Source organism: Dipodomys spectabilis, unplaced genomic scaffold (genome assembly GCF_019054845.1).
Source record: "Dipodomys spectabilis isolate Male_0828 unplaced genomic scaffold, ASM1905484v1 ptg000018l, whole genome shotgun sequence".
Lineage (NCBI taxonomy): Eukaryota > Metazoa > Chordata > Mammalia > Rodentia > Heteromyidae > Dipodomys > Dipodomys spectabilis.
In genome coordinates, this window is record NW_024870695.1 from 4,749,937 (window position 1) to 4,769,074 (window position 19,138).

General features: G+C 37.1%; 1 protein-coding gene across 21 annotated transcripts in view; it reads right to left on the reverse strand.

Moving 5' to 3' along the window:
* Ncor1 (nuclear receptor corepressor 1) overlaps positions 1-19,138 on the reverse strand; it is a 172,699-nt gene that overhangs the window by 110,990 nt on the left and 42,571 nt on the right. For all 21 annotated transcript variants that reach the window (XM_042672047.1, XM_042671893.1, XM_042671888.1 and 18 more), the window contains exons 4-8: positions 18,431-18,623; positions 11,313-11,495; positions 6,670-6,783; positions 1,393-1,449; positions 299-351 (exon numbers count right to left, since the gene is read on the reverse strand). In XM_042672047.1, the coding sequence (XP_042527981.1) occupies positions 299-351; positions 1,393-1,449; positions 6,670-6,783; positions 11,313-11,495; positions 18,431-18,623 (600 nt within the window). The remainder of the gene's footprint in view (positions 1-298; positions 352-1,392; positions 1,450-6,669; positions 6,784-11,312; positions 11,496-18,430; positions 18,624-19,138) is intronic.

Genomic DNA, 19,138 nt, shown 5'->3' on the forward strand with positions numbered 1-19,138 from the left:
TTCAAGCCTCAAGGTAAGCCATTTCAATTTTAAGTATTCACCTTTTTTACTAGCAGATTATAAAACCAGCTAGTTTTATGCAATAATTTATTTCACTTTTTGGCCTCGGAAACTCAAAGCTGTTACCCCAACCCCCAAGAAGCCAGAGGAAGATAACATATAGTAAAAAATGACAGCAAATTACACAAATCTAAACACATCTACATTATGTTATAATGTCAGCAGATAACATAAAAATGATCTCTTTATAGAATATATGGTCTTTAACAGGAGAACTCCAAAGATGATAAATACTTACGTCTTGATGTTCTCATGGTAAACCTTGGTGTCTGATGGCTGGTTATAGAGTGGCTGTAAAATAAACCACATATTCTGTGTAAAATGTTATACATATGTCTAAGAAGAGACATACAATAAACTTTTTTTGTGTGCTGGTCTAGGGCCTGGGTGCTGTCCCTGAACTTTTTTGCTCAGGGCTAGTGCTCTATCACTTGAGTCACACTTCCAGTTTCCACTTCCAAGTTTCTGGTGGCTAACTGGAGATTAAGTCTCATGAACTGGACTTTCCTGCCTGTTGGCCTCAAATTGTGTTCCTTACATCTCAGCCTCCTATTTAGCTAGAATTACAGGTCTGAGCCACCAGTGCCCCACTTAAAATCAACATTTTAAGCCTAGTCGTACCTGATCTTCAATATAATAACATGCCCTGCCAAAACCTTCAGACTTCTGGGGTTCCTGAATAATTCCATCTCCTAAAATTTCCACTTCTCTAAGAAAGTTTGCAAACTATGTCCTATAATGAATATGATTACTCATAGATTTCATTTTATTTCAAAGGAAAAGATCACACATTTATTGTTCTGAAAGTATGGCATAAAGAATTTTCTATCAATATTTTTTCCTTTTATCTTAAAGGATTCCATGTGCCAGCTCAATGAACACACGCTCAGGATGTTTCTGCAAAAGTAAACCAAATTTATTTGCTGTTATATTAAACTTTATCACAAACTTTGTCTGCCCAAGCTATATCCTTCTCATTCCAAAATAAATGAGTCATATTCCATTTTACCCCAAGAAAAGCTACTACTGATATCAAAAAAAGGGGGGCATTAGGCTGGGCGTCGGTGGCTCACGCCTGCAATCCTAGCTACTCAGGAAGCTGAGATCTGAGGATCATGGTTCAAAGCCAGCCCAGGCAGAAAAGTCCGTGAGACCCTGATCTCCAATAAACCACTAGAAAACCAGAAGTGGCGCTGTGGCTCAAGTGGTAGAGTGCTCACCTTGAGCTGAAGAGTGCATGGACAGCGTCCAGGCCCAGAGTTCAAGCCCCAGACCAACAATAAAAAAGGGGGGGAGGGTAATTACGAACAAGAAAATAAATTTCTTACTTACCAATTCAACTTTTGGGCCAAGACCTTCAAAAATTTTATGAGCTTCTTCTGCTTTTTTCTATGGATAAAGATGTTGTTAATATTATTTAATTAAAACGTTACCTGAAAGAATTACTACCTATTTAAAAATATTTATCTACAACTAATCTATAATTAAACATCCTTATTTCCAATATTATTCTTTTATATAACAGGCTGAAACATGTTCTAATTTTTTAAATTTTTACTGCCAATTCTGGGGCTTGAACTCAGGGCCTGAGTGCTATCCCTCAGCTTTTTCAGGTTAATTAGAGAAAAGAGTCTCATAGACTTTTCTGCTTGGGCCACAATCCTCAGATCTCAGCCTCCTGAGTTCAGGCATAATACATTTGTAATTTTAATAGTTTTCCTTACCAAATTTAATCAAAGCTTAATAACTGCAGTAAGAACAATGCCTAAAGAATTGGAAAGTTCTTAAACACTTATTAAAATCTAGAGAAACAGAATAGAGATTTTCTACTAGAAATAAAGCCCCCATAAGTCATGCTTGTCTTTAATAAAAATTTAAAAACAAAATACCATAAAGTGGCCAGTCTTACTGTGGTAAACGAGAGTGATCTGACTGAAGATCATCATGAACTTACTTTCTAGTTACAAGTACACTGCAGAACAACAAAGACTTAATTTTATTCAACTCAGTACAAAATAAACTAAATTATAAAATTACCATGAATTTTTCAAAAGTAAATAATGATCAGTTCCTGGCTAGGAACCAATTAACCTATCAACTGGCAGACAAAGGATGAAGCTCAGTTTAGACAGTGTGACAAAGCCTTGGGTTCAATCTTAAGTACCACCACCACCAACAACAAAAAAAAACAAAACAACAATACATACAAAAATTGTGCTATACAATTTTTATTGCCTACAAATTTAAGTAATTAATTCTTCAAATTTGAATGTGTTCTCTGTGCCAGGTACCTCCCAGACATTAAGAAAATAATAAACAATTTAATCATAATCACTATCAACAGTGAAAGGTGTTAAAGATAATGATATTTGAGCTGGGTCTTAAGTATGAATGTGCCCCACAGATAAAAAAGATAAAGCAATGAACAGTTTGAAGGCTAAGGCAACAATGTGGGAGAAAGGAACTAAAAACCATTATGGAACCATTCAAAACCAGTTTTGGGGAAGGGTGAACAGCTGTTCTTCAACTGAAGAGGTGACATTGATCAAAATGCATTATACTCATAAACTGATTGTTGAATTGAAATCCCTTTGTACAACCATTTAAAAATAGTAATTTAATAAAACAAAACAAAACAAAAAAGATTTGTTCTGGTAGGATATCTCTAGGAAAGGAACTTTAGGGCAAGGGTAGACAGGTAGCTAGTTTTAGCTATTCTGTACCAACTGAGGAATAATCAAAGGATTTTGTTTGGAGTAATACTTGATATATGGAATGACAAAGATAGGTTAGAAAGAAAATAAAGACTAAAAGAAGGAAATTCTGCAATTATGTAAGAAGAAAACTTTAAATAAAGTTAATGGGTGGACACTTGAGGCTCACATTTCCAATACTAGCTACTTAGGAGGCTGAGATCTGAGGAACACAGTTCAAAGCCAACCAACCCAGGCAGATATGTCCAAGAGACTCTTATATATGCAATGAACAACCAAAAAGCTGGAAGTAGATCTATAGCTCAAGTGGTAGAGCACCAGCTGTGTGCAAAAAAGTTCAGGGATGGCTCTGTATGGTATTTTTACAATAAAAACTTAAAAAAAAAAAAGTTCAGGGATGGCACCCAGGCCCTGAGTTCAAGCCTCAGGATTGCCACAAAAAAAAAATTTTTTTTAATGATATTTTTCAGTGACAGAGAAAAACAGGCAATTCACCTGGCCTGGGTGTCTAGTGACTGTTGACACAAAACATATTCTGTATCAACCTCTTCCTTTTCTCTGGTGCCACATTCTCTTGCAAATCATCCAATCAAAATACAAAAAGGTATTTCTAAAAACTTCTCCACTAAAATCTAACAACCAATGTCTGTACATATTATTATTATGAAATTAGAGCACTTACAAATATTTCTGAAGGCTATAACTGAGCAGAGAAATTTAAAAAAAAATCAAACTTAAAAAATAGTCCAGGAGAATAGTCTGTTTAAAGACTAAACAAACTTAGTCTGAAGTTTAAATTGGAACCAAGCCAACTTTTCTCTCAGGGAGCCAACTTTAAAATTAGTATTCTCTTTTTAGCAGTTTTCTTCCTCCTACTAACTTTCTAAATAAAAGAAAGACATACAAATGATAATGGCTGCTACCACTTAAGCCACACTGGGCTTAATTCCTTATGTATTTTTGTCATTATCTCCTCTCTCCAGTCAATGGTATGGAAATAAATAAGTCAAGTCATTAATAAAAGCTAAACAAGCAGTGGAGACCTTATATTTAAGAGGCAACATAGTAAGGAAGGAAGAGCACTGCAAAGCAAGCAGTAAAGAACTATGCTGTAGACATAGCTGAGCCTTCATCTTCCTACAAGCCAGGAAACCAAGCTACCATTCTAGGAATGCAAAAGTGTAGCAGAAGTAATTGAGTAACAGCAGGGTATACTTATGAAAGCAGAAAAAAACAATCTTTTTCGCTCATGCTTTTCTTACAGTTATTTTGAGCTAAAAAGCTTTCTTTAAAAAGAAGACTTTCCACTATAAGAAGGTAACTGACAGGGAAGAATGGTGACAGGGGTGACTCTGATTAAGAAGTTTTCTACTCATAAACAGACATGTTGAATTTAAACCCCTTTATACAACTTTGTAAAGGTAACTTTTAAAAAGGTAACTATATGACTAAGATTTCAATTTTCATTTTCCCTTTCTTTATAAAATGAACAATAAAAAAGAAACATTCATGTTTATAATCCTAGCTACTCAGGAGACTGAGATCTGAGGGCTACAGTTCCAAGCCAGCCTGGTCAGCAGTGTCCATAAAACACTTATCTCCAATTGGACAGCAAAAAAGCCAGAACTGTAAGTATTAGTGAACTGGAAGCACCTGCCTTAAGCAAAAAAGCTAAGCAAGGGCTAAGCAAGGACCTGTAATTCAAGTCTCAGTACTATGTAAAAAGAAAAAAACTATGTGTGTGTATGTGTGTGTGTGTGTGTGATATATATATGTGATATATATATATGTGTGTGTGTGCATACACACACACACACACACTTCACTATCTAATGAAGGTACTATATAAGTAATTTCTCTATCAAATCATGTTCAATAGTTTTCAGTCTTCATATCTCAATAAGGCAACCAAAGAATTCACTAGTATAGGAACTGTTGATCTTTGTAGCATAGGCTCATCGTGGTTGGGAGAATAGCTTAATGGTAGACTATCTACCTAGCATATGCAAGGCCCTCAGTTATCTATCCCTCCTTAGCTCCCTAAAAAAATTCAATCAGGTCTGGGAAGGTGGCTCAGTGGTAGGGTGCTTGCTTTGCATGCATGAGGCCCTGGGTTTGATTCCTCAGCACCACATAAGCAGAAAAAAGCCAGAAGTAGCACTGTGCCTCAAGTGGTAGAGCCACTTCAGCCTTGAGCTGAAGAGCTAAGGGACAGTGCCCTGGTCCAGAGTTCAGGACCATGACCGACAAAAATAAAATAAAATAAAATAAAGTAAAATAAAATAAATTGATCAATAAGTATCACTGAATCCAAGTTGTTACCTCATACTTCAAAAAACAAAATACTTTTTATAAAATGTAAAATCTTGAACCAGGTATACACTGCACATACTTATAATCCTAACTACTAGGGAAGCTGAGAACTGGAGAACCTCAACCTAGGCAGAAAAATCTGTGAAATTCCATCTCTTAGCAGCAAAATTGTAGACTGGAGGTATGGCTCAAGTATAAGTGTGTCAGACATGAGCAAGAAAGTCAAGCTAGCGTTTAAGGTCCTGAATTCAAGCCAATCAGAGATTTCACACAAAACCTTTTATTTCTATGTTGTTCCAAGCAGGGGAGCAACTATCTACCCATGGCTATATCTTCCCTTAAGGTATGACATGAGGGGGCAGTCCTCATTTAGGCCCCTTAATGCCTTCTACGTTCATTGGATTTATCTTCATTGTATCATTCCAGTTATTTAATAAACTGGATCAATTTTGAGCCCAACCAGGGTACTATTAATTGCCTATATTTTAACCTGCCCATGGCACTTAATACAACTATTATATATCTGATGACCCTAATTATATATTTACCTACACACAAACACTCACTCTCACTCACTCTCTCTCTCTCCACACACACACACAAACACACACATACATACATATATACATACGTACATACATACATACATACATATATCTGAATCTAGGCTTTTCCCATCAGTGGCTTTTTGTCCTCCCTCCCACTTTCTTCCCCCTGCCCCTATTAGCCCCACCCAAACCCCACCCTGCCCTCCGGGACCTAGGAATAGATAACTGGGCTTTTTGCAGATACTCTACCACTAAGTTATTCCCTACCAACATTTGCTTTTCTTCAGGCAAATACCTTTCAGATTTGGCTGCTATGTAATAGGCTGTGTTAAAAAAAAAAAAAAAAAAATCAATTCGGGTAAGTCAACTCCCTAAAAAATAAACAATCCCAACTTTCTACTGCTGATCACCTTTAAGTAAGAAGCCTATTCTCTCCCATAATACTTAAAGCCTATTGAGGACTTCTGGAAGCACACTGCCTATCAGATATGATAAAATGTTTTCTTAACATTGGGGTGAAATCAGTTTTCCCTTTAACTGGTAGTTTTTGAGCCAGGGTCTGCCAGAAACTGTTACTAAAATAATTCCTGAAATTGAGGCCAGATTTTCCTAAATCCATAAGTATTTTTAACTAAGAATATGAAAAGAAGAGACTGATTTAACTAAAAGTCTAACTGAACTTCAATGACTACCTAAACTAAAATTCACTAAAATTCAACCATAGCCCAGGCATCAATAATAATTAGAAGACGATAATGATGAAGTTCATTTCCAGATGCAAAGGCCTATCTGAATTGAAAAGTTATTAGGCTTTGGTATTAAATGTTTATGAATAGAAGGTTTTATATTATGTGCCATCAAACTTGTTTATCAGTATTTAACAGTATAATTACTTAAGTCCTACTCTTAATTTTTGTATAATATGTAACATAAATTGGAAATCAGGTCTTAATATAACTATAATTTGTTTAGAAACAGAAAAGGTAGTCAAGAGGGTTTAACAGCCTGTGCTGACAGAGACAGAGTAAGCTTACCCGATTCTCATCATAAATAATTTGGACAATACTGCGGTGTTTCTGCTCCACTGGAGGAGGAGACACAGGCTTCTCAGGCTCAGGAGGTTTAGCTGCTTCTTCTTCAAGCTGTTGCTAAGAGACCCGGAAAAGAAGAGTCAGACATCTAGGCACATCACCCCCTACCAGTAATTAACTGCTAGAGATAACACAGGGTCCCAAACTTTGATTGCTGATTCTATGAGGTAATGACTTAATCTATGAGAATCTCAGGGAACCAAGAGCTCAAAGGAAAACATTCATTTTAACTAATAACAGAAAAACACAAAACAACCTAAAATAGATATACACACATAAAGGTAAAGGGAAATAATTTTTAGTATTTAAATTTTGACATATTTAAAGCAAAACATTAAGAGAAACTAAACTTAATGAAGTTACCTATGGACCTCTATCACAATGGCCTTTAGATGTTATTGGAAAAACACTTTTATGTTCTGGCCTTTTAAAAATGAGACCCTGATCTCAATACTCAGAAATACAAAACAAAAAGGTAACTTTAAAAGTATTTACAATTTGGGGCTGGGAAGGTGGCTCAGTGGTAGAGCGCTTTGATCTCAATACTCAGAAATACAAAATAAAAAGGTAACTTTAAAAGTATTAACAGGGCTGGGAAGGTGGCTCAGTGGTAGAGCACTTGCCTTGCAAGCATGAGGCCCTGGGTTCGATTCCTCAGCACCACATAAGCAAAAAGAAAAAAAGCCGGAAGTGGCGCTATGGCTCAAGTGGTAGAGCACTAGTCTTGAGCTGAAGAGCTGAAGGACAGCATCCAGGCCCAGAGTTCAGGCCCCACGACCAGACCCAAAATATAATAATAATAAAATAAAATGAAAGTATTAACAATTTGGGGCTGGGAAGGTGGCTCAGTGGTAGAGCGCTTGCCTTGCATGCCTGAGGCCCTGGGTTCAATTCCTCAGCACCACATAAGCAAAAAGAAAAAAAAAAAGCCGGAAGTAGCTCTGTGGCTCAAGTGGTAAAGAGCTAGCCTTGAGCTGAAAAGCTGAGGGACAGCTCCCAGGCCCAGAGTTCAGGTCCCATGACCAGACCCCCCCACTCCAAAAAAAAAAGAAAAGAAAAGTATTAACAATGGGGGCTAGGAAGTTGGCTCAGTGGTAAAGTGCTTGCCTCACATGCATGAGGCCCTGGGTTCGATTCCTCAGTACCACATAAGCAGAAAAAAGCCAGAAGTGGCACTGTAGCTCAAGTGGTAGGGCGCTAGCCTTGAGCCGAAATGCTGAGGGACAGCGCCCATGCCCAGAGTTCAGGCCCCGACCAAAAAAAAAAAAAAAAAAAAAGTATTAACAATGGCATAAAAAAGGAAGTGCCTAAGGCTAAGTCTAACCAAAGCATTAAATTATTAACAAAAAATAAAATATGAAAAACTTTCTAAAAAAAGAGGCATCATATTCATAGATTGGATAACATGATAGCATAAAGATATCATTCCCTCAAAAATGGTCTCTCTAATTCTACATAGCTCCATAAAATTCCAGAAAGAGGGCTGAGAATGTAGCTCAGTAACAGAGTGCTTCCATGAAGCCCTGGGTTCGATCCGTCAGTACCACATAAACAGAAAAAAACCGGAAGTGATACTATGGCTCAAGTGTAGAGTACTAGCCTTGAGCAAAAGAAGCTCAGGGACAGTGCCCAAGCCCCTAGTTCAGGCCCCAGGATGGGGGGCGGGGGGGGGGGGGGGGGGCGGGGAAATCTAGCAAGATTTTTTGAAAATCAAACAATACGATCCTAAATATTATATGAAATATATACATTTTTCAAATAGCTAAATTACATTGGATGCCAGCAGCTCATGCCTGCAATCCAAGGTTCTTAGGAAGCTGAGTCCAAGTTGAAAGCCAGCCAAGACAGTAAAGTTCTTGAGACTCTTCTCCCCAATTAAAACTAAAAAGCTGAAGTAAAGGTGTAACCCAAGTGGTAGTGCATTAGCTTTGAGCCCAGGCTGAGTTCATGCCCCAGAACCCGTATAGGGGGGGGGGGGGGGGGAAGCTAAGGCTATGAAGGTGGCTCAGTGCTAGAGTGCTTGCCTTGCATGCATGAGGCCCTGGGTTCGATTCCTCTGCACCACATAAGCAGAAAAGGCCAGAAGTGGTACTGTGGCTCAAGTGGTAGAACACTAGCTTTGAGCTGAAGAACGGAGGGACAGTTCCCAGGCCCAGAGTTCAGGCCCCACAATGGATTAAAAAAAAGAAAAAGAAAAAAAAGCTAAATTATGCTTATGGAAGTGGGCTTATCAAACTGGAAAAGAATTATTATAAATGACTAGTAATTTCTGAATACTACAAAGAGATCAATAGATACAAACACAAAGACCAGAAATCAATCCACTTACAGATGCAAACATGAACTGTAAAAATAGTCACACTGCAGAACAAGTGAAGAAGGAATAGTCTTTTTAATTAACTACCAATACAAGGAAAAAAAAAAAAAAAGCTAAGCTTTGGTAGCTCATGTCTGCAACCCTAACTACTGAAGAGGCTGAGATCTATGGATTGCAGTTCAAGACCAGCCCAACCAGGAAAAGTCATCCAACTCCTATGCCCAATCAATTACCAAAATAAGCCACAAGTAGAGCTGTGGCTCAAGTGGTACAGCACTAGACTGGAGCAAAAAACAGCTCAGAGATAGAATCCAGGCCCTGAGTTTGAGCCCTAAGACCAGCAACCAAAAAAAAAAATAAATAAAAAATTATGACCTCTACCTTGAAGCAGATGAAAAAAATCAATTACCAGTGGACTAAATATTGTGAGCATAAGTATACAACTTGTAAGATAATACAGTACATTGCCATACATAAATATAAGTGTAAAAGAAAAAGTGTTAAGCCAGGTGCCAGTGGCTCACACCTATAATTCTAGCTACTCAGGAGGCTGAGATCTAAGGATCTCGTTTCAAAGCCAGCCCGGAAAGGAAAGTCTATGAGACTCTTATCTCCAAATCTCCAATTAATCACCAGAAAACCGGAAGTGGCTCTGTGGCTCAAAGTGGTAAAGCACTTAACCTTGAGCTGAAGAGCTCAGGGACAACAACCAGGCCCAGAATTCAAGCCCCACCATGCGCATACACGCACATACACAAAGTGTTAAAAGAAAAATTAGACTCCAAAAAATTAAAAACTTTTCCATACTATCTGGTAGTGCAAGACAACATACAGAATGAGAAGACATCTTCAAGTCATTATCTGATGAGGATCTAAAATCATATATGTATATATACACCCTTATAGCCATGAAAAAAGGTTGGCATTGTGGAGCTCACTCAACTACATAGGAAGTGGAGAGAAAACAGTAACAGTATCAGCCAGGGCATAAAGAAAAAGATTGCTTTTGTTTCTCAAAAAAACATGGTGTAGGGCTGGGAAGGTGGCTCAGTGGTAGAGTGCTTGCCTTGCATGCATGAGGCCCTGGGTTCGATTCCTCAGCACCACATAAGCAAAAAGAAAAAAGCCGGAAGTGGTGCTGTGGCTCAAGTGGTAGAGCACTAGGCCTTGAGCTAAAGAGCTGAGGGACAGCGGCTAGGCCCAGAGTTCAGGCCTCAGGACCGCCTCCCCCCTCCAAAACAAAGATATACATCCAAGAAGATTTTGAAAACGAATTTCCACACAACGAAGTACATGAATATCAGAACAGCATTATCAAAATAATTGAAAGATATAACCCAATGCCCATCAACTAACTGATAAATAAAAATTTAAAGAAGAAATGATTCAAGATACAATGTGGATGAACCTTGATAACATGCCAAATAAATGAAGCCTAACATGGTAAGGTCAGAAAAGGATTCTATTGATCTGAATGTCAACAATAGGCAAATCATGGAGAAAATTTTTTTTAAAAAAGACTAACAGATGTAAAGTTTCATTTTGAAAAATATGTTCCAGAACTAGTAATGATAGAATCTATCTACATGAATATATCTAATACAAAATACACTTAATTGTACATTCTGAAAGGCTAAACACTATCATCTATGAATATATCTCAATGTTTTAAATAATCCGCTGTTGAGCCAAACGTAACAGAATGTACTCTGAGCTACGTAGGAACTGAGACAGGAATTCAAAGCCAACTTCAGCAATATGAGACCCCCATCTCTTAAAAAATAATTTTTTTAGCTTTGAATTCGTTGTTTTGAATTCTTTGAATTCTTTTTTAGCTAGAATTCTTCCCTCAAAAAGGCTGCTGAAAAAAATTAAATGACAAGCCAAAAATTAGACAATATATACTCTATACATACTGACAGTAAAGTCTAGGAAACAATATGAAAGAAGACTTAAATAATACACCTAAGAAGTGAAAATAAATCAAAATGGAAAAAAATTAAACTGAACCTCACTCTCAATCAAGCAAAGGCAAATTAAAACACATTAAGAACTATTTCATATTCAAATGAAAAAGACAAAACAATAAAGATATGCATAGATATAAATGCTGCCAGTGGAACATAAACTGTACTACAACCTAAGCAAACTGGGGGTCATCTAGTACAGTTAAAGATCATATAATCAGACAATATACCAGGAAAAATGGATAAAACTAACTTCACTGGAGAGACACATTGTAGAATATGCTAAATAGAAAAACACCTACTTGTTTCTTTTTCAGTTTAAGGATCTGCTGTTCTACTTTTGCAATTTCTCGATCAACACGATCCATACTCTGTATTAACTCTTCCTTTGAAAGCTTTGAAGGTGAAGCATTTTGATCATCTGCACATGGTTGCCCAGCAATTGGAGAAGAGGGAGCATCATGTTTTCCTCCAAATGCTGGATCCTTTAAAGAAAAAAAAAAAAAAAAGAACAAAAAACTGAGGACAACCATTTATTTCTCACTACCAACCAACGTCAGAGATAAAGTATTAACTGAAAAAGTAAATTTTCAAACACAAAAGAAGCATTGGAGGTATAGACCAAATGGTAGAATTCCAGGTGAGCACGTGTGAAGTCCTAAGCTTAGAGAATCATGTGCACTGTTTCTCTAATAGTAGTTTTTATTAGCAATTTTTATACTAACATACAAACACATTATATACATCTCCTGCATTCTCATAGTTTAGGTATATCGTTCACTATTTGAAGACCCTAAAAATTACAGTGTCTAACCCAGCCAAATGGTTGACCAGTCTTTAATGTAACAATACACTACAGAGAATTTCTGGAGAAAAATAATAGTGCAGTCATAACAGAAAGATAACAAGTTCTCAGCCATTTAACTGCAATGGCTCTTTTGGTTTCATCAAGTATGCTAGAAAATACTGCTATTCTAAATAAAATTTTTTAGGTAGACCCAAATTAGCAGCTATGATATGGCCAAAAGTTTGTGGGGCAGGGGATGTAGCTCAGTGATAAAGCCCATCATAGCTTGTAAGGCCCTGAAATAACAACCAAAACAAGAAAAACAAAATTTTTCAGGATTTTCAAGGACCAATACTAGGCACAGAAATCACAGGAATGACCTAAGATTCTGCTGCTACAATCTCTGAGCTACCTTCATAAAAGACAATTCAGGCTAGTATAGCACATATAATATCCCTTTAGCAAAAATCCATCCTCCCACCACACACATACACACACACACACAAAAGAACCTTCAAACCATTCAACCAAACCTCAGGAGTGATATGCAATATGATGAATATCTCTGCACTCAGAATCTACTATCCAAGATGAAAGTATACAAAAAGAAATGTACTCTTTATCTGACTTACACAACTATAACCCCTCTGTACACTTTTATAATAATAAATTTTTTTAATTTTTTAAATCTACTATGCAGCACACAGACACTATTTCCAGGCTAAGCTTATAGCACATAAATTTTAGACAAAGGCACTAATTTCCTTTAGGCTATGATAATCTTAGAATGAAGATGGATATTAGGATTATATATTATAAAATAGGTTAATTAATTACAAAAGATATTAAATAAATATTAGCTGTGAAAAATCAGTAATTCTGAACCAAGAATGCACATAGGAACACATAGTTGTTCTTAATTACTTTGGTACAGATATTTCAGCTAAAATATAACATGCATATTGCTAAAAGCTTTATATCCTATAACAGCAGGCAGATTAAATATTAAAGGACTTCTGGGACAAGATTATAGTTATATAACTGTAAAGCATTAGTGATGTGACAAAGAAACTGTAATAGACTTCCAGAATTTGCATTTAGCCTAGTCTGAAAGCCTTGAACCCAAGACATTTTTTTTTTTTTTTTTGGTCAGTGGTGGGGCTTGAACTCTGGGCCTAGGCACTGTCCCTCAGCTCTTCAGCTCAAGGTGAGCACTCTACCACTTGAGCTACAGCACCACTTCTGGTTTTCTGAGTGGTTTATTGGAGATAAGAGTCTTAACTTTCCTGCCTGGGCTGGCTTTGAACAATGATCCACAGATCTCAGCCTCCTGAGTAGTTAGGATTACAGGCGTGAGCCACTGGCGCCCCGCTTGAACCCAAGACTTAAAATGTAAATTCTTTTAAGTTTCTGGCTTCCAGAATAAAAATTACATATATTTGAAATAAAAAATTGGATTTGGAGCCAAGTGCTAATGGTTCACCTATAATCATAACTGCTCAGGGGGCTGAGATTTAGAGAAAGCCTAGGGAGATATATCTAAGAGATTCTTCCAGAAAAAAATCTAGAACTCAAAGCATGGCTCAAATACTACAAGGCCTGCAGTGTACTAAAAAAGCCAAGTGAGCACTAACGGCTGTGCATTTGAGGCTGGTAAAACAAACAAACAAATGAGATTTAAGGTGTACAGATCAATTTTGTAAACAAAAATACAGTGAAAAATGTATCTTTTCAACAGGCAAACATCACCATGAAAGGCAAAACAATTTCTAAATCCACTAAATCAACTAATACTTGCAAAAATAAACACTAAATTAACTTTCATAGACATTCATATATTGTGAAGGCTTTTGTATATGACAATTTGTTCCCAAGAACTCTGAAAAAAAATTTTTTTGTTTGGGTCCTGAGTTACTGCTAGGTCACGGCAGCTTGGGGCAGACTTCCAGCCTCTGTTGCTCCAATTTCCTTTGTTTGGGTCTTTGTTTTTTCCTGGGAAAAGTTGAGTGAAAAAATGAGGCCCTGAACTCAAACCTCAATACAGTGAAAAATACTTTTTTAACAAAAGCACTGATCAAATAAAAAATATAATGCCCTAATTATCCAAATGGGAATAACAAATTTAAGAAACAAATTGTGAAGAAAACCACTAACAAAATATAAATCAAAAAACTCAAAAAACAATCCAACAAAAAGCAAAAAATGACTAAACATATTCACGTAACAATCAAGATGAATAACTAAAAAATGTTATAAATTTTACTAATAAAGTAAGTCCAAGTTAAAAACAATTTTATCAAATGAATAGAGGCGCTTTTTCTCCTAAGAAAAAGATATCAGCAAGGACAGGAAAGCAGAAACCTTTAACCACTACTGGAAAAAGAATTTCTTATACTCTTTTTCCAGGCAATCTAGAAATGGTCACAGAAAGCCTTAAAAATGTGTCAACTTGCCAGGCACCAGTGGCTCACACCTGTAATTCTAGTACTTGGGAGGCTGAGATTTGAGAATCCATTGCTCAAAGCCAGCCCTGGCAAGAAAGCCTATGGGAATTTTATCTCCAATTATCCATCAAAAAGTCAGAAATTGAGCTGTGGCTGAAGTGGTAGAGCACTATCCTTGAGTAAAAAAGCTAAAGGACAGAGTCAGGCCCTAAATTCAAGCCTAGTACCAGGGGGCCGTGCACTCATACGCACGCACGTGCGCGCGCGCACACACACACACACACACACACACACACACTATAAACTCTGACCTATTATTAATTATATTAGCAAGAATTTAACTTAAGAGATTAAAATTATGAATCAAAAAAACTAGCCAAAATAATGTAATCTCACAACAATATACTTATAAACAACCTACATGTTTGGCAAATGACCAAATAAATTTGTACTTATATATAAAATACCAAATGAACCCTAAAACAAATATTTATTGTTATTACTTAACACTAAACCAAAACCTCAGTATACATGTAAACAAACAGTGTTGAACAGAATAGAAGAGTGGGCTTTTTAATATGAGTGGGCTTTTTAAACTACACACAAAACAATTAAGTCACACCTCCTGAATCAGCTTTTTGCTGTTTAACTGGAGATATGAAGCCTCATGGAGCAGCTGCTGGTGGCTTACACCTGTAATCCTAGCTGCTCAGGAGGCTGAGATCTGAGGACTACAGTTTAAAGCCATCCCAGGCAGGAAAGTCTGTGAGACTCTTATCTCCAATTAACCATCAAAAAGTCAGATACGGAGCTGTGGCTGAAGTAATAGAGCACTATCCTTGAATGAAAAAGCTAAGAACAGAGTCTAGGCCCTGAGTTCAAGCCCTATGCCTGACTAAAATAACTAGCAAAGAATCTCATGGACTTTTCTTCCAAACTAGTTTCAAACCAAGATATTTAGCCTCATTAGTAGTTCAGATTACAGGCATGAGGAACCAAGACCTAGCTGAATTTTTCTTTTAGTGAAACATTTTTTTCAAACTCCATTTTACATGGTGAAGTGTGCCTCAAAATCTTCAATAGTTTAGTTAACTCCTAGTTTATCATAAGAACTTGTCCTCATTCAACTCATGATTTCAAAATCTTTTTTTTTTTTTTGGTCGGTCGTGGGGCTTGAACTCTGGGCCTGGGCGCTGTCCCTCAGCTCTTCAGCTCAAGGTGAGCGGTCTACCACTTGAGCTACAGTGCCATTTCCAGTTTTCTGGTGGTTTATTGGAGATAGGAGTCTCACGGTCTCTCCTTCCCGGGCTGGCTTTGAACCAAGATCCTCAGATCTCAGCCTCCTGAGTAGCTAGGATTACAGGCGTGAGCCACCAGCGCCCGGCTCAAAATCTTATATTATTGGGAAAATACTGTAATAAGTATTTGCTTGCTGTCACATAGATTTTATCTTTCCTTCTTTGTATATACACACACTTCTTTTTGGCTGAACTATTTGGAAATAATTACAGACATATTTGCTATCTTTTTAAAACTCAGGAGATGTACTAATTTATATTAGTACAAACGGCAATTGGTGAACATATAAATTTTTTTGTTTTGTTTTGTTGGTCCTGGGGCTTGAATTTAGAACTTGAGCACTGTTCCTCAGCTCTTCAGCTCAAGGCAAGCGCTCTACCACTTGAGCCACAGCGCCACTTCCAATTTTCTAGTGGTTTATTGAAGATAAGAGCCTCACTGACTTTTGTGCCCTGGCTGGCTTTGAAGTGCGATCCTCAGATCTCAGCCTCCTGAGTAGCTAGGATTACAGGCGTGAGCCTCTGGCGCCCGGCTGAACATATAAATTTTATGGGAAAGAGATTTAATATCAAAATTTTTAATTTTGTGTAATTAAAAATTAAAGAATTATGTTAGTAAGATTAAGGGGGTGAGGAAGTAGTTCAGGGATAGAGCACTACACCAGCTTGTACAAGACCCCTACCACCACATTTACACATATACAAAGACATTAATACTTCACTATTACAAGTTTTTTTAACTAGCTTATTCTTTCTAAAACAAGTATTTATTCAGTTCCTATTAAAGCATTTGGGACTTCCTAATTTGGAAGCAAAATAGACAACTGGGCTAGAGGCATGGCTTAGGAGTACAACTACCTAGCAACTGTATAAGGCACTGTTTAAATCATAGTACCACACAAAAATGCCAACTGTACAGGGCCCTAGTGGCTCATGCCTGTAATCCTAGATACTCAGGAGGCTCAGATCTGAGGCTCAAACCTCAAAGTCAGCCTAGACAGTAAACTCCATGAGATTCTTATCTCCAATTAACCTCCCAAAGTCAAAAAGAGTTATGGCTCACGTGGTAGAACACTAGCCTTGAGCACGAAAGCACAGGGATAGCACCCTGAATAGCCCTAAATTCAAACCTCTGGACCAGCCAAAAAACAAAACAAAAAAAAAAAACTGAAAGATAAACACAGCAACAAAACAAAAGTGTAACACAGATATATTTCACAAAAGATAATGACAAGTGCAAGGAGAAAAATGGTTTAACCTTAAAAAGACTCCCATAAATTCATAATAAACATTATTCAAAACCACACAAAATATAGTAATACTAGTAGTTAATTGTGATGGTAAAGTATAAGCATTATATTTAATAATGCATTATAAAGTTAAATATTGCTGAAATTTTAAATATTTTTGCCACAAAAAATGGTTAACTATTAAAAGGATGATATGTTAGCTTGACTTAATCATTCCATCTTGTATAAATATATCAAAACGTATAAGGAAATATGCACATACTTTTATCAAAAAACCCTCAAACAAGCTATGGAACTATAGATGTTAGAATTATAGGTAAAGGGCTAGGAATGTGGCTTAGTGGTAGAATGCTTGTCTAGCATGCATGAAGCCCTGGGTTCGATTCCTCAGTACCACATACACAGAAAAAGCCAGAAGTGGAGCTGTGGCTCAAGTGGTAGAGTGCTAGCCTTGAGCAAAAGAAGCTCAAGTTCAGTGCCCAGGCCTAGAGTTCAAGCCCCAGCACTGGAAAAAAGAAAAAAGAATTATAGGTAAAGGACTGAATTATAGATAACATTTGTCCTCTATAACTTTTTTTATTATTTGGACAATATAAAGAATTGAATTTACCTCAAGCTTGCTAGGCAAGCACTCCACACCTTCAAACACCATTCCTTTTTGTGTGGTTATTTTCCAGGTAGGCTCTCACTTCATGCATGGGCTAGCTTAGGCTGACCAACAGTCTGGGTTGTGATTCTCCTACTGTTTCCTCTAGAGCTGTTATAACAGGTATATGTAATAATGACCAGCTGTTGGTTGAGGAGGAGTCTTAAAAACTTTTATGTACAGAAGGGGGTGACACTGATCAAGATGCATTGTATTTATTAACTATTTTGTTAGACAGCACCTCCCTTGTACAACTGCTTAAAGATAAAAAAGAACTTTTATGGGGCTGAGAAGGTGGCTTAGTGGTAGAACGCTTGCCTTGCATGCATGGAGCCCTGGGTTCGATTCCTCCGCACATAAGCAAAAAGAAAAAAGCAGGAAGTGGTGCTGTGGCTCAAGTGGTAGAGCACTAGGCTTGAGCTGAAGAGCTGAGGGATAGCGCCCAGGCCAAAAGTTCAGGCCCCACGACCAGACCCCCCCAAAAAAAAAAAACACTTTTAATGTCCAGACAAGCTTTAAACCAATTAAGCTACTGAACTTGGCATGGTTTCTAAATTTTCTAAAATACTTACATAAATTAGGAACAATTTTTCTACATAAAAATTATAGATAAACCTTACTAAAAATGTGCCTTCTCCCATATAACAAGTTAATAAATTGCTACTAAACTACAGGAACCTCTATATAGTTCAATATAAATTTGACAAAAACAGGTACTCTTACATACCTCTGACCACAGAAAGTCAGTACAAAATGTTTGACAATTAGAGAATAGAAATTTTTCTTTATCCCCACTTCTCTAGAGTCAAAATTACTCATTTTAAAACTTAGAACATAAGTCTATGGTTTAGCTTTGTCTAATGAAACTTCTACTTTCCCCTAGCATCAACCTTTAGAGACTGGCCTAAGTGAATTTTCTTTTAGGGCTGTGCCTGAATATGCTAAACAAACATTTCAGATCTATAGTTCCACAGGGCAACAAAACAAATATTTACCTTCTTAGTATCTGCAGAAGACCTCAACCCTTCTGGCAGTGTGTGTACTAAAGGTAAAACGGCAGCACTGACACGCTGAAAATGGGAATCAGAAACCTGATCCAGACGTGGTCGCTTGGATTCCAATGACTCGTGATCCACCGGGGATGGGCCTGTGTGAAACTGTTCATATCCAGTTCTCCTTTCCTGAGGCCTAATACATACAAAGAAAACAAATTTCTTAAAATTATTAAGGATATACAACTCCCTGCTAACATAATATCCCTGGTGAGACTCCGATATCAATAAAAAGGTTATACTTACAACAGTGAATTCTTATCCCTTTCCACCTATCCCAGAATAACGTATATCAGAACAATATTCAAATTCTATCAATAAAAGTTTCTTTGGGAGGAAGAAGAGGATGGTAAACAAACCAATCTAGAAGTGAAAACCTTAACAACAGATTTTCATTTGTAAAAAAAGAGCTACTGAAGAATATCCATAAAATATTTGTAAACTCATACCATAAGAGTTGAATTCAAGATAAAACAAACTAAGAGTAACTCAAGATAAAACTAAGAGCCACCACTTTTCCTGCAGAGAGTAAAACTGAACAAGAGAAGCTGGGTGTTATGGCTCAACACTTATTAATCTTAGCTACTCAGGATGCTGAGATCTGAGGATCACAATTCAAACCCAGCCAGGAGGCTTTTATCGCCAATAAAC